The 23,200-nt window shown below is 47.5% G+C and overlaps 6 protein-coding genes and 1 non-coding gene across 7 annotated transcripts; 3 read left to right on the top strand and 4 right to left on the bottom strand.

Moving 5' to 3' along the window:
* Nucleotides 1–2,949: 2,949 nt before the first annotated feature.
* Nucleotides 2,950–4,414, bottom strand: BYT42DRAFT_608261 (uncharacterized protein; the record flags this gene model as incomplete). Its single annotated transcript, XM_051571197.1, has 3 exons — nucleotides 2,950–3,197; nucleotides 3,462–3,521; nucleotides 4,295–4,414. 3 exons carry the CDS (start codon nucleotides 4,412–4,414, stop codon nucleotides 3,057–3,059), a joined length of 321 nt encoding a protein of 106 aa, XP_051419087.1. The 3' UTR covers nucleotides 2,950–3,056.
* Nucleotides 4,415–5,918: 1,504 nt separating this feature from the next.
* On the bottom strand, nucleotides 5,919–7,287 carry BYT42DRAFT_131546 (uncharacterized protein). Its single transcript, XM_051562199.1, has 6 exons — nucleotides 7,218–7,287; nucleotides 7,034–7,152; nucleotides 6,837–6,954; nucleotides 6,459–6,751; nucleotides 6,263–6,402; nucleotides 5,919–6,186 (listed from the first exon to the last, which is right to left on the bottom strand). The coding sequence occupies exons 2-6, from the start codon at nucleotides 7,083–7,085 to the stop codon at nucleotides 6,034–6,036; spliced, it is 756 nt and encodes a 251-aa protein (XP_051419088.1). The 5' UTR covers nucleotides 7,086–7,152; nucleotides 7,218–7,287; the 3' UTR covers nucleotides 5,919–6,033.
* A 15-nt stretch (nucleotides 7,288–7,302) lies between these two features.
* Nucleotides 7,303–8,410, bottom strand: BYT42DRAFT_131539 (uncharacterized protein). Its single transcript, XM_051562198.1, has 6 exons — nucleotides 8,224–8,410; nucleotides 7,967–8,151; nucleotides 7,857–7,895; nucleotides 7,659–7,793; nucleotides 7,441–7,598; nucleotides 7,303–7,382 (listed from the first exon to the last, which is right to left on the bottom strand). The coding sequence occupies exons 1-6, from the start codon at nucleotides 8,318–8,320 to the stop codon at nucleotides 7,346–7,348; spliced, it is 651 nt and encodes a 216-aa protein (XP_051419089.1). The 5' UTR covers nucleotides 8,321–8,410; the 3' UTR covers nucleotides 7,303–7,345.
* A 967-nt stretch (nucleotides 8,411–9,377) lies between these two features.
* BYT42DRAFT_t139 lies at nucleotides 9,378–9,450 on the bottom strand. The gene has a single exon. It is a non-coding gene; the product is annotated as a tRNA-Ala (tRNA).
* A 524-nt stretch (nucleotides 9,451–9,974) lies between these two features.
* BYT42DRAFT_483529 (uncharacterized protein) lies at nucleotides 9,975–10,499 on the top strand (the record flags this gene model as incomplete). The annotated part of the gene is made up of 1 exon (XM_051563719.1): nucleotides 9,975–10,499. A coding segment is annotated over one exon (525 nt), but the record flags the coding sequence as incomplete, so codon positions are not given.
* A 3,976-nt stretch (nucleotides 10,500–14,475) lies between these two features.
* BYT42DRAFT_617993 (uncharacterized protein) lies at nucleotides 14,476–15,462 on the top strand (the record flags this gene model as incomplete). The annotated part of the gene is made up of 1 exon (XM_051572233.1): nucleotides 14,476–15,462. The coding sequence occupies one exon, from the start codon at nucleotides 14,476–14,478 to the stop codon at nucleotides 15,460–15,462; it is 987 nt and encodes a 328-aa protein (XP_051419091.1).
* A 3,897-nt stretch (nucleotides 15,463–19,359) lies between these two features.
* On the top strand, nucleotides 19,360–20,382 carry BYT42DRAFT_586773 (uncharacterized protein). The gene has a single exon (XM_051570092.1). It carries the CDS (start codon nucleotides 19,474–19,476, stop codon nucleotides 20,095–20,097), a length of 624 nt encoding a protein of 207 aa, XP_051419092.1. The 5' UTR covers nucleotides 19,360–19,473; the 3' UTR covers nucleotides 20,098–20,382.
* The last annotated feature ends 2,818 nt before the right edge of the window (nucleotides 20,383–23,200 follow it).

Raw genomic sequence — 23,200 nt, forward strand, 5'->3', positions numbered from 1 at the left:
ATGCAAACCTAACCTGTAGGCATTCAACCGCCGTCCTAAAAGTTTCCCTATGACAATGGGAAGAAAAATGATTTCCAAAAATGTTGTTCGCTTGCATCAAAACCGAAGTCATCGTTTTGTTCTTCACCACTTGTTGAAGCGTTCCTCTTTTTGTTGTCATAGTGTGTGTCTTTCTAACACGCAAGGTCACATGAGCTTTAAGCTCATCCATCATAGCATAACGATCAAAACATGACGGGCATTCGTAGCGTACAGCGATGAGGGGAATGTGACGCATTAGAAGCGTTTCTGAACATGAATTGCTGAGTGTCGTATCGCCTTTTCCCAGAAGGACGTGGCTCAACGTCAATAGCGTGATGGCTAAAAAGACGGCCTTTTTAATTTTCGTGCCTCAACGAATGGACGGCAGCAGATGTAACAGCCTAAATTTGGAAAAGAGACAAGAACTGCCATGGAAACAGGTAATTCAAAGTGGAAATGCGAATGTGGGAGAGATGAAAAAAAACCTTGCTCCCGAAAGTTTGGGAGCCGACCTTAAGCCGCCTTGGGGCGCCTTGGGGCGCCTTGAGCCGTCGTGACGTGGTTTTTTCCGATTTGTGACGGCGATGACGTAAGCAATTCCTGGGGGCGCCTTGGGGCGCCTTGGGGCGCCGTGACGTGGTTTTTTCCGATTTGTGATGGCGATGACGTAAGCAATCCCTGGGGGCGCCTTGGGGCGCCTTGGGGCGCCGTGACGTGGTTTTTTCCGATTTGTGACGGCGATGACGTAAGCAATCCCTGGGGGCGCCTTGGGGCGCCTTGGGGCGCCGTGACGTGGTTTTTTCCCGATTTGTGACGCGGTTGACGTAAGCAATCCCTGGGGGCGCCTGGGGGCGCCTTGGGGCGCCTTGGGGCGCCTTGACGTGGTTTTTTCCGATTTGTGACGGCGATGACGTAAGCAATCCCTGGGGGCGCTTTGGGGCGCCTTGGGGCGCCTTGGACGGCCAGCCTTGGGACGCCTTTGGTAGCCGTGAGCAACCTTGAGCAGCCTTGAGCAGCCTTGAGCAGCCTTGAGCAGCCTTGAGTAGCCTTGAGTAGCCTTTGAGTAGCCTTGAGTAGCCTTGAGTAGCCTTTGAGTAGCCTTGAGTGACTTCTAATTTCCAACAACCCCCCCCTTCACATCAAGACGTAGATGTTAGGCGCGTCCCTTGGTAAATCGTTGGGTTGAATGCTTGCTCTTTTTCATTCCACGTAGACATCATGAAGAATATTTGGACCAAGGGTTTCAATTTGACGCAGGAAATGTGATAGGCCCACGCAACCATGCACAAATCAAGAAAATAATCCAAACCACAATAAAAACAATGGTGGAGGATCTTTTATTCCTTTTTTCACCTCTTTTATTATTGGTATTATTATTATTTGCTTTTTCCTTTAGCTTCGACTGAATAGCAACATCATGAAAGTCATTTTCCTTGCTATTCTTACCTTCTTCGTTGCGTTGATCGCGGCCCAAAAGGAAGCTTTCTATGTCACTTCTCCCTTGAAGGGCAGCAAATTCAAGCCTGGTGATGTGTATGTAAATAGTAAAAAATCGATGATATGGCATGTGCAGTCATTCGTCAGTTTGAAAGTGCATTTTCCACGTTTATGATCATCCATCATAGTTTATCAAGAAAGCGCATGTTTTCTTTATATGAACACAGTACGTGAATTACTTGGACATCATTGGCCACAATCAATTTCTTCTTTGATTTTCTTTAAATTTCAAATTTTTGCACTTGATAGAGTCTTGCAACGAGTAACAACATAGTAGCAAGACATCGCGCACATATTCTCCCTAACTCAAACGTGAATACATGAACGTGGAGCAGTAAAAGAAAGATTACGATGCGAAAAAGCCATATCAAATTTAGGCAATCTCATGAAGTGAAAGTCCGTCTTAGGAGCCCCAGGTGATAGAGTAATTCGAAATTCATCCCTTTCCTGACGTCGTGCAGTTTTTTTGGGCAGTGTACCAAGTGTTCCCGTTGAAATGGATTGTGACTGACTGTATCGGATGTTTCTTTTGACAGAACTATCACTGGTGGTGGATGTCCTTTGCCATTGGAAATGGATCATCCATCTACGTCTTTGGGTAAGCTCTCATCAAAATGAAATATATGGGGAGAGAGGTGACATTCATTGATGTCATCATTTTCATAGTTATGCGATCGTTTACTATTTATTGAACACCGAGATTCAAGGCGTATTTGGGGGCTCTGATATGTCTTGTATACATGTTGTTAGCGTGCGGAATATTAGGTCTATGAACGGGAACAGTGGGATTTTTCAGTGCTTATATGGTGGTAGAAAATCTATTCGCTGGGTCAAGCCAAGGACAACCAAAGGAGGTCCAAGTTGATGGCAAATGTAAATCAAGCATTGTTGTAATCCTATTTCATCAGGTTGATTAAAAACTCAGCACATTTTTCCTTCCTTCCGCGGAAGTCGGGAAAGACCCAAAAAATAAATCCTTTGCGTTGCCCAAAACCCGAACTTAATTTAATTCACTTTGTTTTTTAACCTTTGGTTTTATTGTAATCCTTTTTTTTTTCTTTTGTTTCCTTCCCATTTCTCCTTTATTACCTTGTATTCGCATCATTGGATACTCACCATGTCGAAAAACGATACCAGCTTCATCACCATGCTATCCACTCTCTTCCAACTCCCGCATCTGCACCGACTCCTTCTGCGCCCATCGTGCTCCATAAAGTGCCGTCCTTCATAACATTGGCCGCTGAAACGACCCCTCCTCATACACCTCCGCCCTGCAAACTGTGTAAATCGCATGCAGCAGTGATTCAGACCATCATCTCCGATTTTCATAGACAAATACAAGCATCAAAATCCTTCAATGCCTGTTGAAAGTTTTTTTGCATCATTGACTCATCAATGGCAGACGATGGTGCAGGTCCCAAATCAATGGCGCAGTTTGCGTTGCTACTCGTTACCCATTATCAACGAAAAGAAATTGACAAGCAGTAATAAAAAAAAAGTGGGATGGAGAAGAAAGCAGGTAACACCATGCGAATAAATTATGATGTCAGATATTGAAGAGGGACTTGGACAGGAGCGGATAAAGCGTCAAGTGCTTCCCAGGGACAGGTAGGAGATCGGACGAACAGGAAACAGACTGTAAACACCAAGAAACAGAAAGTGGTAGCATGATGATGGAGCTGGTATCGTTTTTCGACATGGTGAGTATCCAATGATGCGAATACAAGGTAATAAAGGAGAAATGGGAAGGAAACAAAAGAAAAAAAAAAGGATTACAATAAAACCAAAGGTTAAAAAACAAAGTGAATTAAATTAAGTTCGGGTTTTGGGCAACGCAAAGGATTTATTTTTTGGGTCTTTCCCGACTTCCGCGGAAGGAAGGAAAAATGTGCTGAGTTTTTAATCAACCTGATGAAATAGGATTACAACAATGCTTGATTTACATTTGCCATCAACTTGGACCTCCTTTGGTTGTCCTTGGCTTGACCCAGCGAATAGATTTTCTACCACCATATAAGCACTGAAAAATCCCACTGTTCCCGTTCATAGACCTAATATTCCGCACGCTAACAACATGTATACAAGACATATCAGAGCCCCCAAATACGCCTTGAATCTCGGTGTTCAATAAATAGTAAACGATCGCATAACTATGAAAATGATGACATCAATGAATGTCACCTCTCTCCCCATATATTTCATTTTGATGAGAGCTTACCCAAAGACGTAGATGGATGATCCATTTCCAATGGCAAAGGACATCCACCACCAGTGATAGTTCTGTCAAAAGAAACATCCGATACAGTCAGTCACAATCCATTTCAACGGGAACACTTGGTACACTGCCCAAAAAAACTGCACGACGTCAGGAAAGGGATGAATTTCGAATTACTCTATCACCTGGGGCTCCTAAGACGGACTTTCACTTCATGAGATTGCCTAAATTTGATATGGCTTTTTCGCATCGTAATCTTTCTTTTACTGCTCCACGTTCATGTATTCACGTTTGAGTTAGGGAGAATATGTGCGCGATGTCTTGCTACTATGTTGTTACTCGTTGCAAGACTCTATCAAGTGCAAAAATTTGAAATTTAAAGAAAATCAAAGAAGAAATTGATTGTGGCCAATGATGTCCAAGTAATTCACGTACTGTGTTCATATAAAGAAAACATGCGCTTTCTTGATAAACTATGATGGATGATCATAAACGTGGAAAATGCACTTTCAAACTGACGAATGACTGCACATGCCATATCATCGATTTTTTACTATTTACATACACATCACCAGGCTTGAATTTGCTGCCCTTCAAGGGAGAAGTGACATAGAAAGCTTCCTTTTGGGCCGCGATCAACGCAACGAAGAAGGTAAGAATAGCAAGGAAAATGACTTTCATGATGTTGCTATTCAGTCGAAGCTAAAGGAAAAAGCAAATAATAATAATACCAATAATAAAAGAGGTGAAAAAAGGAATAAAAGATCCTCCACCATTGTTTTTATTGTGGTTTGGATTATTTTCTTGATTTGTGCATGGTTGCGTGGGCCTATCACATTTCCTGCGTCAAATTGAAACCCTTGGTCCAAATATTCTTCATGATGTCTACGTGGAATGAAAAAGAGCAAGCATTCAACCCAACGATTTACCAAGGGACGCGCCTAACATCTACGTCTTGATGTGAAGGGGGGGGTTGTTGGAAATTAGAAGTCACTCAAGGCTACTCAAAGGCTACTCAAGGCTACTCAAGGCTACTCAAAGGCTACTCAAGGCTACTCAAGGCTGCTCAAGGCTGCTCAAGGCTGCTCAAGGCTGCTCAAGGTTGCTCACGGCTACCAAAGGCGTCCCAAGGCTGGCCGTCCAAGGCGCCCCAAGGCGCCCCAAAGCGCCCCCAGGGATTGCTTACGTCATCGCCGTCACAAATCGGAAAAAACCACGTCAAGGCGCCCCAAGGCGCCCCAAGGCGCCCCCAGGCGCCCCCAGGGATTGCTTACGTCAACCGCGTCACAAATCGGGAAAAAACCACGTCACGGCGCCCCAAGGCGCCCCAAGGCGCCCCCAGGGATTGCTTACGTCATCGCCGTCACAAATCGGAAAAAACCACGTCACGGCGCCCCAAGGCGCCCCAAGGCGCCCCCAGGGATTGCTTACGTCATCGCCATCACAAATCGGAAAAAACCACGTCACGGCGCCCCAAGGCGCCCCAAGGCGCCCCCAGGAATTGCTTACGTCATCGCCGTCACAAATCGGAAAAAACCACGTCACGACGGCTCAAGGCGCCCCAAGGCGCCCCAAGGCGGCTTAAGGTCGGCTCCCAAACTTTCGGGAGCAAGGTTTTTTTTCATCTCTCCCACATTCGCATTTCCACTTTGAATTACCTGTTTCCATGGCAGTTCTTGTCTCTTTTCCAAATTTAGGCTGTTACATCTGCTGCCGTCCATTCGTTGAGGCACGAAAATTAAAAAGGCCGTCTTTTTAGCCATCACGCTATTGACGTTGAGCCACGTCCTTCTGGGAAAAGGCGATACGACACTCAGCAATTCATGTTCAGAAACGCTTCTAATGCGTCACATTCCCCTCATCGCTGTACGCTACGAATGCCCGTCATGTTTTGATCGTTATGCTATGATGGATGAGCTTAAAGCTCATGTGACCTTGCGTGTTAGAAAGACACACACTATGACAACAAAAAGAGGAACGCTTCAACAAGTGGTGAAGAACAAAACGATGACTTCGGTTTTGATGCAAGCGAACAACATTTTTGGAAATCATTTTTCTTCCCATTGTCATAGGGAAACTTTTAGGACGGCGGTTGAATGCCTACAGGTTAGGTTTGCATAGATGAGGTGAATAATGTTGACGAGGAGGACATTGTGATGTATTCCCATTTATATTTCATTCTTCTTCTGTTCTTTACTTTATCGAATTCAGCTCTCTCATAGTGTACATATAATTTTTTTTAGCGTTGTCCTTAATACGAAGCATGACATAGTGCTTGTTGATGATGGTGGATTGACCGATTATTTGCCCCTCTTCGGTGAAAGATATACAGATGGAGATGGGGTGCGAACAGAAGGAATAGACAAACTCTCGACAATATTGTGAAATGCCAGTCGTCGATCTTGGATGAGCATGGCATCTTCCAACTTGCTTGCCAAATTCGAATAGTGTTTCTATGGATGACATTTGCAAGAACAAGATTTTAATGCCTCTGTTTTTTGTTATAAATTCGCCCTTGTCTCTACATACCTTATAGTGTAGTAGACACGCCAGCGTTTCTCTGAACCAAGGCACCTCTTTGAAATGGGTAGGTATCATAAGTTGCCGGACCAAAGAAGCCACTGTTATATCATCAACGTTCTTAATGATATACATATATCCATTGAATTCTATGTTAAATAGTCCGTTAAGATCTCCATGGAATCATATCATGTCTTGAGCTTACCATTCCAATCCATGCATAGTAAATGACAGTCGTCGACATTAACGCCGTTTTCAGATAAATTTTTCGTCAGCTCCTCAAGAATGCATTTGTTTACGCGAACGTTTTTAGATTGTTGTCGGATCAAGGTGATCTCAGAAGATGATGTTTTCCATTCGTTCGCGCCTAGTTCGATGTCGCAAACAGATAGAAGCAAATCAACCTTTCGTCCATAGATGTTTAGCTTATGACAATCATCCAAGAATTTGCCATGTAATTCACGAGCAGCCTTGGTCACTTTGCTTGCTTTCTCACCACTACAATATATAAGCCAGCAATGAATCAGTACGTTGGTTGGAGTATACAGCTTCAGATGTAAATTATTAGGGGAACTCACATTACGGGCACAAGATTCGTGTCTCGTAGTAAAATGCTGATGACTTGATGAAATACTTGCAAATAATACATTTCAGTGATTTGATTACGTTGCACGATTTTCCATTTTTTGATGTGGCGGACACTGGATGACAAAATAAGTTCAGTTTCCAATATGCATTTGTTCTTCAGCTTTTTTTGCTTCTTCTTTTTGGAAATCTTACATGAATTCATAGACATCAATGACTTGAATCGCAAGGGAGTCAATGGAATCATCAACAAGTTCAGCTTTCAACTTTGCTAATTGCTTTATGCAAGCTAGTTCACCTTCCAGTGCCAACGTCTACAGGTTGTAAAATAAACTATGTTTTAGCTGATAATATTCGTATGTAAGCGCGTGCATTTTACCTTCTCAATCTCCAACACAAGCTTTTCCACTGGTTTTGGTAAAACATCAACTTCGTCAATTTCTCCAACTTTGATGAAGTTTTCCCATGTTCTTTGACCGAATAGGGTCTTCATTGGGTTTTCAGGAATCAAAGTATTGACGATAAATGAAAGAGAAAGGCTGTTCTGCGGCAAAAGGAGTGAACAACAACGGATTTTCAGCACAATTTATTTTTGAACGTACCTGAGTGTTTCTTTCAATTTTTCATCCAAATAATTCTCAGACTGCCATTTCTGCATAATATCAATTGATATCCCGATTAAACGCCCTGTAAATGACGCCAAATCCACTTTTCTCGTCTTGATAACCGCATCAATACCCTCAATAGGTTTTGATTCCCGCTTTACTTGCCAATGAGTAAGGTAATTCAAATACTAAAAGATAAATAACAGATAACTTACCAGACGATATGCCCACAAAAAGAGCATAGAGCGCAATCCAAGACCGGTGCCTTCTTCGTCACTTTCGATATCCGGTGGTTCTTGTACCTCCGGAGGAGGGTCATCATGGCTTCCGAGATACGATACTTTTGTTTTCTAAATGGAAAAAGAATTACTTTAAATTAGCTGATTAAAAAGACTTGGTTCATTCAAAAATACCTTGCAGATAATAGTCCTCTCTTGTGCACTGCTACTTGACTACAAAAAAAAAAAAAAGGTGAGACGACAGGATAAGGGACAGTAATGGCTTCCAGAATGTGTTCACTTGCATCAAAACCAAAGTCATCGTTTGGTTCTTCGCCACTTGTTGGAGCGTTCCTCTTTTTGCTGCCGTGGTGTGTATTTCTGACATGCACGGTCACATGAGCTTTAAGCTCATCGATCGCGGCATAATGACCAAAACATGACGGGCATTCGTAGTGTACAGCGATCAGGGAATGTGACGCATCAGAAGCTTTTTTGATATACATAAATTGCTGAGTGTCGTATCGTCTTTTTCCAGAAGGGCGCGGCTCAACATCAATACCGTGTTGGTGAAAAAGATGGCTTCTTAATTTTCGTGCCCGAACGAATGGTCGGTCACATACATAACAGTTAGCTTTGAGAGAAACAAGAGCTGCCATGGGAACAGGTAATTAAAGTGGAAACAAAAGGAGGAAACACTTGGTACACCCAAAATTCCACTCCCAAAATTTAAGCCGTGACATGAACGCTAATTTTTTGGGCCTCCTTGGGGCATCCGCAGCCCTTGGGTAGGCTTGAGTAACTATAGGGCACCTGTAATGATTATATCTATCCCCTGTACTTCGTCTTGGTTTTATTCTTCTTGTACATTAATTGAATTGTCGTTCATTGATACTGATTTATTTCCATTATTTCCTTTATTCCAAATTCATATCAATTATGTTTTCTCTTCTCTTAAACCACAAATGCGCTTCATTCATATCTTAGATAAAAACTAGTCAATTATCCTTGTTTCTTCTTTCGATCCTTGGTCTCTGTCCATACATCCCAGTTTTAATCCGATCCTTCCTTGAATCTATCTCCTTCTGGACTATTGCCTTCTGTTTCCTTGGTTTACTTCTGTCCCTACCTGTCTCTGAAAGCACTTGACACCTTTGTTCGCTCCGGTCCAAGTCCCTATTTAGTATCTGACACTTAGGCATCGTTGGAGCTGACCAGTCCTTTTTTTTTTTTTTTTTTTTTTTTTGTTTGACAGCCCTTCCATTGGATTTTTTTATGTAATATGTCAACTAAGTATTAATGTGTAAAAGAAAAGACGTATTGTTACTTATCTGACAGATGCTTACCTAATTCTTATCTCAGAAATGCGACACAAAACCTTTAAAATATCTTTGGTTAGCTGTTGCAGGCTTCTGTAATTCTCTTGATAGTGTGTCTTCCTGCAAAAAGCTATGGCGTAAAAAAAATAATGTCGTGGCTGAAGCGGATAGTGTCCGGAAATGGTAATCAGCTTAGCATCTTGCTAAGTACAACCATCCTTTTATCAAAGTTTTAGCCGCTCAGCCATTATCCTCTTTAAGAACATAGACCGAATAAGCACATATAAATATCTCCCGGTATATCAGATCCGAGTGAAGTACGACAATAAAATAATTATTTTATTCGGCCGGTTCTGATTGGCTGAATAAAAACCGGCCAAAAAAACAAAAAAAGAAGTGGAGAAGCTGGGCGTCGATCCCAGTGCCTCTCGCATGCTAAGCGAGCGCTCTACCATTTGAGCTACATCCCCACCTCTTTTTCTGGTTTCCATAACTTTTTGCCTTTCCAAAAACGGCAAAACGTTTTCCCGCCATAAAGAAGTACACCCATACAGAAAAAATCATCCATCCATCAGCCAAAGTGTCGCATCCATCACAAGTAAGTTCACACGTACCTGCTGATACCATTTTCGAGCCTCTAGGCCAATTTCCCGCCATGCAACGCACCGATTCAGTTCCAGCTGAATCCCGCCACCCAGCGACATTCCAACATGTCGAGCAAATCCCCCCATCGCCTGCGAACGTTGACCTCATGCAAGTCGTGTTGACACTCCAACAAACCGTCGCAGCAATGCAAACTGACTTTGCGTCCACACGTGCTCGTTTGGACCGTTTCGAAGCTGTTGTGGAGGAAAACTCCCAACTTCGTGAAAAAATCGCCGCTCTTGAAGCGCGCCTAGCGGAGTCCGAGCGTCCCTCTAAGGCCAAACCAACGACACCCCAATCTGACAAGGGCCTCAAGCCCAATCAAGCCTCCTCAACCACGGCTACTGGCACCAATCCTGTTGGATCCATGGCCTCCTCATGGGCAAACACTGTCCAAAAACCTCGTCCCATTAATACTGTAACGAACCCCCGTCGCCAGGCTGCTAATGCCCGCAACTTTCAACCTGTTCTTGGCCCTCAAGGCTTTGAGTACCTTTACTTGACCCGTGCTAGACGCATGGACCGTCCCGAAATCCGTCGTAGCCTTCGTCGCTTAGGCTTGGACTCTGCCCGTATCCTCGACGTTTCCTTTCCCGCTCGCGCTGTAGTTGGCTTGCTCATGCATGTCCAATATATTCCGGTTGCCAAAGAAATTTTGGCAAAACATAAAGTCGTCCCCATTGCCTCTTTTGACCCACAGGATCCTGCCCACCTGGGTGATCCCAAGTATGCTGACCTTTCCGACACCGAAAAAGTCGCCCTGATAACCAACCTGCACCGTACCCACTGTGAACGCACACTTCGTTTCCTTCGTCCCACTGTTGCCCTTCCACTCACCAGAGCTTTTTTTGAAGCTGGCTGGATAAGTGAACAGGATGCCGCAAAGATGACCCGCCGCTGCCTTCGATCTTTGAAATATAAAGATCGCGACAATTTCTCATCCAGTAATGAGGATTCCTCCTCCGATGATTCCGGCTCCGAAATGGATGTATCTGAAGACGAAGAGGCCAACAATACAGATACTCCCCACCATGACGCCACAACAACCCCTGTTACCTCACCCACCTCATATCAATAATGCCGGAACTATCAATTGGTTTGTGGAATGCTAACGGCCTCCAAGCTTCCACCATACATGATGTTCTTCCCCACTGCCACTCCTTTTCACTGCTCTTTATCACAGAAACTTGGCTACTTCCTCCTGCCCGATTACCAACCTCATGGAAACAAATCCATTTATATGGCGCGCCCGTTGCTGGCAACTACCGTGGTTCCATGGGTGTTTCCGCCCTTATCTCCCCTTCCTGTCCTTATCCAATATTCCAACTACCTTCCTTTTCTAACTATGCTCTCTCACTAAAGCTTGGTCCGCTTCATCTTGTATGCTTATACCTCCCTCCCACTCTTCCTCCCGAAACCGTTATGCAAGTCCTATCATCCATTCCCCTCCTTGACGATACCATTATCTGTGGCGATCTTAATGCCCGTATGGGTGAATTTCTAGGCGATCATGATACAAATTCCCGTGGTTCCCTCCTAAAACAATGGCTGTCTGACAATCAGCTCGAGGTACTCAATGTTTCGCTTGCCTATGGCCAACCTACCTTCCTTTCCTTCCGCCGCCAACAAGAAATCAGCAGCATCATCGACCTTTTTATTACCAACGCTCCTTTATCTTTCCAATCCCCATCAATTACCATTCGTTCTGACCTCTCCCTTGGCTCTGACCATAAACTCATGTCCTTATCCTTTAATTACGACCATCTTCCCCCCGCTACCCCACCACCAAAACGCCGCACCTGGTACCTTTCTCGTCTCAAAGAACCTGACACCAGCCATCTTTACAACCGCACCTTTATTTCTAATACCAATACCCTCCGTCATACTCTCTCGAATCTCGTCACCAATCCACCAACCACCCGTCCTGACATCGACCATCTCACCAACGACCTCAACCAGGCTATCTATGACTCATTAGATAAATCTATTGGTTCACGCCCCGCTAGACCCTCTCATTGGAAACGCTTCTGGAATGATAGCCTTCAACAGGCTGCCGATAGTCGCAACCGATGCTACCAACGATGGCGTCATGCCTCTGGTATTGACAAAGTTTATTGGTGGAACAAACACCAAACTGCCTGCCAAGCTTTCCGATCTGAAGTTCAAGCCGCCAAACGTGCCTCTTGGCGAGCATTCTGCCATTCCTTAGAAACCGACTACAATAAAACCACCTCCAAAGTCGCCCAACTGAAACGCCGTCGCCGCCCCTTCCAATCATTTACCCACCCAGATGGTCCAGCAGCTGCAGTAGAAACAATGTGCACTCATTTACAAACCGTGTATAATGGCCATACCCTCCCCTCAACCCGACCACCACTTATCACGGCCCCCCTCCCCCCTCCCCATCAACTCTCCAACTGTCCCTTTTCCCACGAATCCATCCGATACAACATCCGCCAACTTCCCAACCGTAAAGCTCCTGGTATTGACCACCTTAAAGCTGAAATGTTCCGACCCATTGCATCCCCATTATCCTATACACTCCTTTGTCTCTTTCGCCTCTGCTGGCAGTGGTCCTATGTCCCTATGGTGTGGCGCCATGCCCAGGTCTTCCCCATTTTCAAAAAAGGTGACCCAACTCTCCCCTCCAACTACCGTCCGATTTCCCTGACCTCTGCCTTGCGCAAACTTATGGAATTATGCCTCGCCTCCTCCCTCCACCAATTTTCGCCTGCACTGGATATTGCCCAAGGCGGTTTCCGTCCTCGTCGCAGTGCCCTTGACCAAGCTCTATGCCTACATGAACTTATGCAATCCTACTTTTCTCGTCACCATCATTTTCCTACCGTAGCGTTCCTGGATATAAAGGCTGCCTATGATACTGTCGACAGACGTATTGTATGGCAAGCCCTCTCCAACGCTAATATGCCTTCCCTTTCTTGTCTCTTATTATGCACCTCTTCGACGACGTTTCTATTTCCGTCTTACTCTCAAACCACTCCTCTACCTCCTTCACTCCCGCCACAGGCGTTCTACAAGGCTCTGTTTTGAGTCCCCATCTCTACTCTGTTTACGTTAATTCCCTTCCTTCACTCCTTCGCGATGCCGCCATCCCCACTACTACCCGCCTCACCGTACCTAATTCCCCTTCTCCAACTCCCGTTAATTCTCTTCTCTTTGCCGATGATGTGGCCATTTTTGGTTCTTTTCCTGAAGTCCAACGCATGCTTGCGCTCGCCTCCCAACATTCCTTTGACCTTGGCTACCGCTGGAACCCATCAAAATGTGCCATCTTGAATCCCTCTACTGCCCGTACCGCCACCCCCTTGTCTCTCTATGGAGAACCAATTCCCATAGTAGAAGAATTTATTTATCTTGGTATTCCTTTTCGCCGCACTGGCCTTTGTACACCGTCCCTCATTTCCTATCGCACTGCCCCCACCATGCTCGCAATGTCCATCCTACACAGCATCGGCGCCAGCCGCTCTGGTTTTTCGCTTCTCCTCAGTTCCCGACTCTATGCCCAATTCATCCGCCCCAAATTTGAATATGGACTTGCCCTCTTAACCTATTTCAAGAAAGACCTCAAAGCCATTGAAAAATTGCAAGACAGATGCCTTCGCATGATCGTCGGCGGTCACCCCACTTCCTCCACTACAGTCCTTAGACACCTATGTAACCTTCCTTCCATGGCTTTCCGTATTGACATCCTCACCACTCGCTTTTGCCTTCGGGCTTCCCGCCTCCCTTCCGACTGCCTCTTATCCCTTATATCCGAATCCTTCCCCACCACTCGTTTATCTTCGACACTACAGAAAAACCGTCTCTACCGCTCCCTACCATCTCCGCTGCCGTCGCTACGTTCCTTCTTCCGCCTCGATCACCAAAAGCTTTTCGATTCCTTCCTTTCATACACCGACCAAGTTCTTATCCGTGCTTGTCGCCCTTCCCTCGGTATCGACCCTATCCTCTATCTTCCAATGTCCCGAATGAACCGTAGTCGCCTAATACGCTGGCGTATGGGCTGGCTACCTGGTAAACCACGCCCTTGCAATTGTATGCAAGACCATACTTCTCGTCGCCACCTTGTTTTCTGTCACGCGATCCCCCCTCAACTATGGGAGTCACTTCCCTCTTACTCACCCACCTCCCATCCTATTGATGCCGCTCTCTCCTCTCTACCAACTTCGGTGACCGCTCCTTGTCCTTCTTTCTGGTCAGACCTCATCACACTGCTTTGGCATATTGAAACCTTGTGTAATCCCGATGGGGATTACACTGAACCTGACGATCCTGTTGCCTACTGGCATGAACATTCCCTTTCTCCTCGTGAATGATAGTGACACTGCTTCTGGTTCGCTCCCTCACACTGCCACGACTTTGAGCGCAGCTGCTGAGTGGAACTTCCAGACAGCTAACTATTTATTAGCGTTTGCTTCCCTTTCTTTCTTTTCCTTTTTGTCCCTTTTGGTCTCCTGGGGCTTTTTAGTCTTCTCTGTCCACTGTTTCCGGAGTACGCCATAATGGTAAATACCGACATCGTCGTCTCCATAATAAAAATATAATCTTTGAACTGAGCTACATCCCCACTTTTCTTTCGGTTTTCAATCACTTTTTGCCTTTCAGAAATCGGCAAAAGGTTTTCCCGTCAAAAGAAGTACACATCCATACTAAAGATCATCCATCCATCAACAAAACTGTTGCATCCATCATCAGTAAGTCCGTACGTACCCATTGATACTACTCCGACGTCTGTAGACCGCTTCCTTGCCATGCAACATTCCGATTCAGTTCCAGCTGAATCCCGCCACCAGGCGACATTACAACATGTCGCTAATGTTCCCCCCAGCATGCCCCATGTGGACCTCATGCAAGTCGTCGCTGCTCTCCAGCATACTGTTGCAGCTATGCAAACCGACCTCTCGTCTGCACTGGAACGTGTGGACCGATTCGAAGCCGTTGTGGAGGAAAACTCCCAACTACGAGCCAAAATCGCTGCTCTTGAAGCACGTCTGACGGAGTCAGAAAAACATTCCGCCGCCCCCACCAAATCCACTTCCGTTGCTGGCAATATGCCCACCGCCACCGTCTCCCGCGCCACTGACCCTGCTCCCGTGGGAGCTCTAGCTTCTTCCTGGGCCCAAGTTGTCCGCAAACATCATCCAGCCCCACTGGCTATTCCCACCCGCCGTCAAACGGCCATTGCCCGTTCCTTCCAGCCTGCCGAAGGCCCCAAAGGTTTCGAATACCTTTATTTAACACGCTCCCGCCGCATGGATCGGCCTGAAATCCGCCGCAGTCTGCGCCGTTTAGGCTTGGACTCTGCCCGTATCCTTGATATTTCTTTCCCTGCCCGTTCCGCCATTGGCTTGCTTATGCATGTCCAATATATCCCGGTGGCCAAAGAAATTTTGGCCAAATCGAAAGTGGTGCCTCTCGATTCCTTTGACCCTCAGGATCCTACCCACTTGGGTGATCCTAAATACTCAGACCTTCCTGCTGCCCACAAAACCAGCATGGCTCTCGACTTGCACCGTAACCGCTGCATGCGTACGCTTCGTTTCCTTCGTCCCGCTGTTGCCATCCCGGTCGCCCGCACCTTTTTCAACGCTGGTTGGATTAGTGAGGACGATGCCATGACTATGACCAGTCGTTGCCTCCACGCCATGAAGTATAAGGATCGCGATGCCTTTTCACCTTCGGAATCCGAGACCGCCGATGCTGACGATGATGCCTCTGCTATGGACGTTTCTGATCATGAAGCACATGATGAGGATGCTTCCATTCACTCCACTGCCACTCCCACCACTGCTACCGCCACCACCTCGTATCAATAATGCCAGAATTATCAATTGGTTTGTGGAATGCTAATGGTCTCCAAGCTTCCACTATTCATGATGTTTTGCCGCACTGTCACTCCTTCTCCTTACTCTTCATTACCGAAACTTGGCTTCTCCCCCCTGCCCGATTACCCACCTCATGGAATCAAATCCATTTATATGGTACACCTGTTGCTGGCAACTACCGTGGTTCCATGGGCATTTCCGCTCTTATTTCCCCCTCCTGTCCTTATCCAGTTTTTCAATTACCCTCATTTTCCAACTATGCCCTCTCTCTCAAGCTTGGTCCGCTTCATGTTATATGTTTATACCTTCCCCCCTCCCTCCCTCCCGAAACAATTATGCAAGTCCTATCATCCATCCCCCTCCTTGACGATACCATTATCTGTGGCGACCTAAATGCCCGGATGGGTGATTATATTGGCGATCATGATTCCAACCCACGCGGCTCCCTACTCAAGCAATGGCTGTCCGATAATCAGCTCGAAGTGCTAAACGTTTCTCTCGCCTTTGGCCAACCCACCTTCCTTTCCTTTCGACGAGAACAAGAAATCAGTAGTATCATTGACTTGTTCATCACCAACACTCCTTCCTCTTTCCAGTCACCCAACATCACCATTCGTTCCGACCTCTCTCTTGGCTCTGACCATAAACTTATGTCACTCTCCTTTACCTACGACCACCTTCCTGCCGAAACTCCTCCACCACAACGCCGCACATGGAATCTCTCTCGCCTTCATGAACCTGACGTCCACTCCTTATATAACCGCTCCTTTATTTCCGCCACCAACACCCTTCGCCACACTCTTTCCGACCTCGCCACCAACCCCCCACCCACTCGCCCCGACATTGACCACCTCACTGGTGAGCTCAATGATGCCATTTACACCTCCCTCGACCAGTCCATTGGTCCCCGCCGCCCCCATCCATCCCATTGGAAGCGCTTTTGGAACGAAAGTCTCCAAAATGCCGCTGACAATCGAAACCGCTGCTACCAACGATGGCGTCATGCCGCTGGTATAGACAAAGTTTACTGGTGGACCAAACACCAAACCGCCTGCCAGACTTTCCGTTCCGAAGTCCAAGCCGCCAAACGGGCATCCTGGCGTGCTTTTTGTCACTCATTAGAAACCAATTACAACAAAGCAACCTCCAAGGTTGCCCAGTTGAAACGACGTCGTCGCCCCCTCCAATCCTTTACCCATCCTGATGGTCCCGCAGCCGCAGTGGAAGCAATGTGTTCCCATTTACAGTCTGTGTATAATGGCCATACCCTTCCCTCGACTCGCCCACAAATTCTTCCGCCTTCCCCACTCCAAACGAACTGTCCGACTGTCCTTTTTCACAAGCATCGATCCAGTATCACATCCGCCAACTTCCCAACCGCAAAGCTCCTGGTGTTGACCACCTCAAAGCCGAAATGCTCCGCCCCATCACCTCCGCCTTATCCTATACGCTCCTTTGTCTCTTTCGCCTCTGCTGGCAGTGGTCCTATGTTCCTACCTTGTGGCGCCATGCCCAAGTGTTTCCGATTTTCAAAAAAGGCGATCCCACCCTTCCCTCCAATTATCGCCCGATTTCCCTCACCTCCGTTCTCCGTAAACTTATGGAATTATGCCTCGCCTCTTCTCTCCATGCCTTTTCGCCTGCACTGGATATTGCCCAAGGTGGTTTCCGTCCTCGTCGCAGTGCCCTCGACCAAGCTTTATGTCTCCATGAACTTATGCACTCCTACTTCCGCCGCCACCATCATTTTCCCGTCATCGCGTTCCTGGATATAAAGGCTGCCTATGATACTGTCGATAGACGTATTGTATGGCAGGCCCTCTCCAACGCTGATATGCCTCCACCTCTTTTGTCTCTCCTTATGCACCTCTTTGACGATGTTTCTGTTTCCGTCCTTCTTTCTAACCATTCCTCCACTTCGTTTTCCCCCGCCACAGGTGTCCTCCAAGGCTCTGTTTTAAGTCCCCATCTTTATTCCGTTTATATAAATTCCCTTCCTTCCCTTCTTCGTAACGCCGCCACTTCCACTACCACCCGATTAACGGTTTCCGATACACCCTCTCCCACTCCTGTCAATTCTCTCCTTTTCGCCGACGATGTTGCCATCCTAGGTTCCTACCAAGAAGTCAAGTCCATGCTTACTCTCGCCTCCCAACACTCCTTTGAACTTGGCTACCGATGGAATCCTGCCAAATGCGCCATCATCAACCACCCTACCACCCGTACCGTCACTCCCCTCTCTCTCTATGGTGAACCACTTCCTGTAGTAGAAGAATTTATTTACCTTGGTGTTCCCTTTCGTCGCTCTGGCCTCTGTGCCTCGTCCCTCATTAAATACCGCACTGCCCCTACCATGCTCGCCATGTCTGTTCTCCACAGCATTGGTGCTAGCCGCTCTGGTTTCTCCCTCCTCCTCAGTTCCCGCCTCTACGCCCAGTTCATCCGCCCCAAGTTTGAATATGGGCTCGCCATCTCTACGTTCCTTAAAAAAGATTTCAAAGCCGTCGAAAAACTCCAAGATCGATGCCTTCGTATGATCGTTGGCGGCCATACCACATCCTCCACCACTGTCCTTAAACACCTCTGCAACCTCCCCTCCATGGCTTTTCGTATCGACATCCTCACCACTCGTTTCTGCCTTCGTGCTTCCCGCCTTCCCTCCGATTGTCTCCTATCCTTAATATCTGCCGACTTCCCTACCACTCGTTTATCTTCCTCTCTCCAAAAGAACCGCTTATACCGCTCCCTACCATCACCGACTCCGCCGCTCCGTTCCTTTTTCCGCCTCGACCATCAAAAACTCTTTGACTCTTTCCTTGCCTCCACCGAACAGGTGTTGATTCGCGCTTGCCGTCCCTCTCTGAGTATCGACCCGATCTTGTATCTGCCCATGTCCCGAATGAACCGCAGTCGCCTCATACGCTGGCGTATGGGGTGGCTTCCCGGTAAACCCCGTCCTTGCAATTGTATGCAGGACCATACCTCTCGCCGCCACCTTGTCTTCTGTTCCGCCATCCCCCATCACCTGTGGGATTCTCTTCCTCAATACACGCCAACCTCCCACCCCATCGATGCTGCTATCTCTTCGCTTCCCACCTCGGTGAATGCCCCCTGCCCTTCCTTTTGGTCCGATCTTTTTTCGCTCCTTTGGTATATCGAAACCCTGAGTAATCCCGATGGGGATTACCCTGAACCTGACGATCCTGTCGCCTATTGGCGAACTCATACTTCCTCCGAACGTGAACGATGATGATCTGCTTCTGGTTCGCTCCCTCACACTGCCACAACCTTCTAGTGCAGCTGCTGAGTGGAACCTCCGGACAGTGACCCATTTATTAGCACAAGGCTCTCACCTTCTCCTTCTTCCTTTTTTGTCCCATATGGTTTCCCGGGATTTTTTAGTTTTCTCTTTCTCTTGCTTCGGGGGTACGCCATAACGGTAAATACCGACATCGTCGTCCCCTTCAAATAAACAATAATCTTTAACCTGAGCTACATCCCCACCTTTCTTTCGGTTTCTCATCACTTTTAGCCTTTCAGAAACGGATAAACGTTTTCCCGGTAAAAAAAGTGTATCCAAGACCTAACAATATCATCCATCCGTTAGCAAATACGTTGCATCCGTCATCCCAACGTCCCATCCAACGTACATCCGCAAACCGCGCTTTTGTAGCTGTTTTTCCAGAGCCGCAAATGTCGAATTCGTTTTCCATGACATCCGATCTTACTCCGATGCCCGCCGCTCCTACTCAGATGGATATCATCCAGGTTGTGACTGGTCTGCAACAGACAGTCGCACATCACCAAACCCGCAGCGAGCAAGTCGATGCCCTCTTGAGGGAAATCGACCAGCTGAAAGCCACGAATGCCCAGCTGCAACAACGTCTTGCCGCCTATGAAGCGGCCGCAACAACTACCCCGCCAAAGTCCGGTCCGGACACCGCCGTTCCTGCCACCACCGCAACTACCGCCACTGCTGCCCCCATACCTCCTGTAGGTTCCATGGCCTCCAAATGGACGGCCGTCACCAAAAAGTACCGCCCCAACCGCACCAACGACCCTGTTCGCATTGCACGCAAACGTGCAGCTAATGTCCGCCCTTTCCAGGAACAAACAGGACCCAATGGATTTGGGTACCTTTATATTCCCCGTTCCCGCCGCATGGATCGTTCCGAAGTCCGTCGTCGTCTCCGCAAAATGGATGTCGATACATCCCGCATCCTTGATATCACGTTCCCTGCCCGCAATGTGGTCGGCTTATTGATCCACGCCCAATACCACCCCCTACTGACCGAAACGATGACCAATGCCAGTGTCAAGGTCCTGACGGACTTTGATCCACTTGACCCCAAGCACCTGGCAGATCCCAAACTGGAAACAGTTTCTATGGCCGAACGCCATGCTGTAGCGATCGAAAACCACCGCCGACGATGCACCCAATGCCTCAAATTTTTGCGTCCCGCCGTTATGCCCTCTGTTGCCCGTGGGTTCCTCGAAGAAGGATGGATCTTTGACGAGGATATCCCTACCGTCCCTGCCAAACACCTGGATCGTGATGCTCCCGACCACTCATTTCAATCGGAAGATGATCCTATGCCTGGTGTCTTCTCAACACATCATCAATGAGTGAGTCCTTTACCCTAGGACTATGGAATGCCAATGGCCTTCAAACGACGTATATACATGATGTTCTCTCCCACTGCCGTTCCTTCACAGCTCTCTTTATCACCGAAACTTGGATGCTCCCCCCTTCCCGATTACCCACCGAATGGCTCCAATTCCACACCTATGGCGTCCCTGTTGAAGGCCACTACCGTGGCTCTCAGGGCATCACTGCACTCATTTCCCCTCACTGTCCTTATCCTGTCTCCCAAGTCTCACTATCCTCACCCTATGCTCTCGGTATTCTCCTTGGTCCCATCAAAATTATATGCCTTTACCTGCCGCCCTCCTTAAGCACGGACGAATTCCATGATATACTTAACTCTATGCCCGTTACCTCCAATACTATTTTATGCGGTGATTTTAATGCTCACATGGGCGATATCACTGGTGATTATGCATCCAACACCCGAGGCACTATGCTCCGCCGCTGGCTCACAGACCGCAACCTCACTCTCCTTAATTCCACGCTTTCCTATGGCACCCCTACTTTCCTTTCCATGCGACATAGCCGCCCAGTCAGCAGTATTATCGATTTCTTTATTACCGATCTTCCACTCACTTCCCCATCCATTGACATCGATCTCGATTTATCGCTCGGATCTGACCATAAGCTCCTCTCCCTATCATTTTCCTATACATTGTCATCTCCCACTCCCTCTGCTCCTCCTCCTTGTCACCTTTGGCATTTATCTCGTCTCAGAGAGACAGATACTCGCAAACTTTATGTCCGCTCCTTTACTACATCTTCCCAGTCACTCCTTTCCGATTTACGCAACATTGCCAACAACCCCCCTTCTTACCGACCACCTATTGACGAACTCTCCGACCGCCTAAATACACTCCTTGAAGACACTCTCACTACAACCGTTGGCACACGACCGCCCCGACCGCCCCATTGGAAAACATTCTGGACGCCCGCCCTCCAGTCAGCTGCAGCCCTTAGGGAACGCCTCCACAAAAAATGGCGTAGAGCCATTGGTATTGACAAATTAGAATGGTGGCAAAAGTATTGTCAAGCCAACCGTGAATTTCGCCAAGCTGTCCGTGCTGCCAAACGAGTTACCTGGCGCAACTTTTGCGATTCTTTAGAAAGCAACTATACCAAAGCTACGGCCAAGGTTAGTCAGCTGAAAAGACGCCGTACCACAACCACCACCTTCACCCATCCAGATGGCCCTGCCACAGCTGTTGAACTTATGACCAACCATCTCGCCACCATTTATAATGGTTCCCTTCTTCCTTCTTCTCGTCCGCCACTACCACCGATATCCTCACTTCCTCACACCTATGATCCACTATTTTCGCACCCAAAGCCATCATCTCCCATATCCGCTCACTTCCTACCCATAAAGCTCCTGGATCCGACCATCTCAAATCCGAAATGCTGAAACCACTCCTTTACTCCTCCCTTCCTTATGTACTCTCATTTTTGTTCACCATATGCTGGCAATGGTCCTATGTTCCCTCCGCCTGGCGTCATGCAGCCGTATTTCCTATCCTTAAAAAAGGTGATCCACTTCTTCCCTCCAATTATCGACCGATTTCCCTCACCTCTGTTCTCCGTAAACTCCTCGAACTATGCATCGCACCCTCACTTGACACTTATGCCCCACCGCTTGACCTCGCCCAAGGTGGTTTTCGTCCCCAACGCAGTGCATTGGATCAAACCCTATGCTTACATGAACTCATGCACGAATATTTCCGTCGCCACCACCACTTCCCTTTCGTTGCATTTCTCGATATCAAAGCTGCGTACGATACTGTCGATCGCCAGGTCATCTGGCAAGCTCTCGCCTCCACTTCCATGCCCACACCACTCCTTTCGTTACTCGCCCATCTTTTCGATGATGTCTCCATTTCTGTCCTTATACAAAACCACACCTCCGCTTCCTTTTTTCCATCCACTGGCGTCCTCCAAGGGTCGGTGCTTAGCCCACACCTCTATTCTATTTACATCAATTCCCTTCCTTCTGTCTTGCGCACTGTTGCCTCTCCCGATCGTTCCATTTCCCTCCCTGATCCTTCTTCAACCAGCCTCACTCCTCCTCTCCTTCCTATCAACAGCCTTTTGTATGCGGACGATGTTGCCATCTTTGGTTCGCCTTCTGATGTGCGCTCTATGCTGCAAATTGCTGAAACACACTCTCTCACGCTTGGCTACCGCTGGAATCCCAGCAAATGTGCTATAATTATGCCTCCCACTTCCCCCCAACGCTTTCATTTATACGGTACCGAAATCCCTATGGTTGAAGAATTTATTTACCTTGGTCTCCCTTTCCTCCGCTCTGGTCTCTCTACTGCCGCTCTCATCCAACACCATTCCTCCTGTACCATGCTAGCCATGTCCATCCTCCATGCCATTGGCGCCAAATGCACAGGCTTTTCCCTACTCCTATCATCCCGCCTATATACTCAATTCGTCCGCCCTATTTTCGAATATGGGTTAGCTATCTCAACTTTTCGCCTCAAAGATCTCCAAGCTCTGGATAAACTGCAAGATCGATGCTTACACATGATTTTGGCGGTCATCCAACTTCGTCCACCCATGTCCTCAAACACATCACCTGTCTCCCATCCATGAAAATCGTGCCACAGTCCTTACCACTCGTTTTTGCCTACGTGCTCGTTTTCTTCCTGACGATTGTCTCCTTACACTCATTTCGACTCACCTTTCTTGCAACTGCTTCCCCACACTCAAACGGACACCATTATATACCGCTCTCCCAGACCCCCTTCCTTCTCTCCGCCTCTATTTCCGTACTGCCCATCAAGAATCCCTTACCACATTCCTTTCCAACGCACCGATCACCTCCCAAGTCCTTCTTCGTGCCTGCCGTCCTCAGATCGGTATTGATCCCATCCTCTACGTTCCTGCCACCCGCATGGAAAGAAGTCGCCTTATCCGCTGGCGCATGGGCTGGTTGCCCGGGAAACCGAAACCATGTTCATGTCTCCAAGATCATACTTCTCGTCGTCACTTTCCTTTCTGTCCTGCCATTCCTTCTCAGCTTTGGGATGCACTGCCCCACTTTCCGCTACGGCAACTCATCCAATTGATAACGCC

Source organism: Radiomyces spectabilis (genome assembly GCF_025331425.1).
Source record: "Radiomyces spectabilis strain NRRL 2753 chromosome Unknown BYT42scaffold_15, whole genome shotgun sequence".
Lineage (NCBI taxonomy): Eukaryota > Fungi > Mucoromycota > Mucoromycetes > Mucorales > Radiomycetaceae > Radiomyces > Radiomyces spectabilis.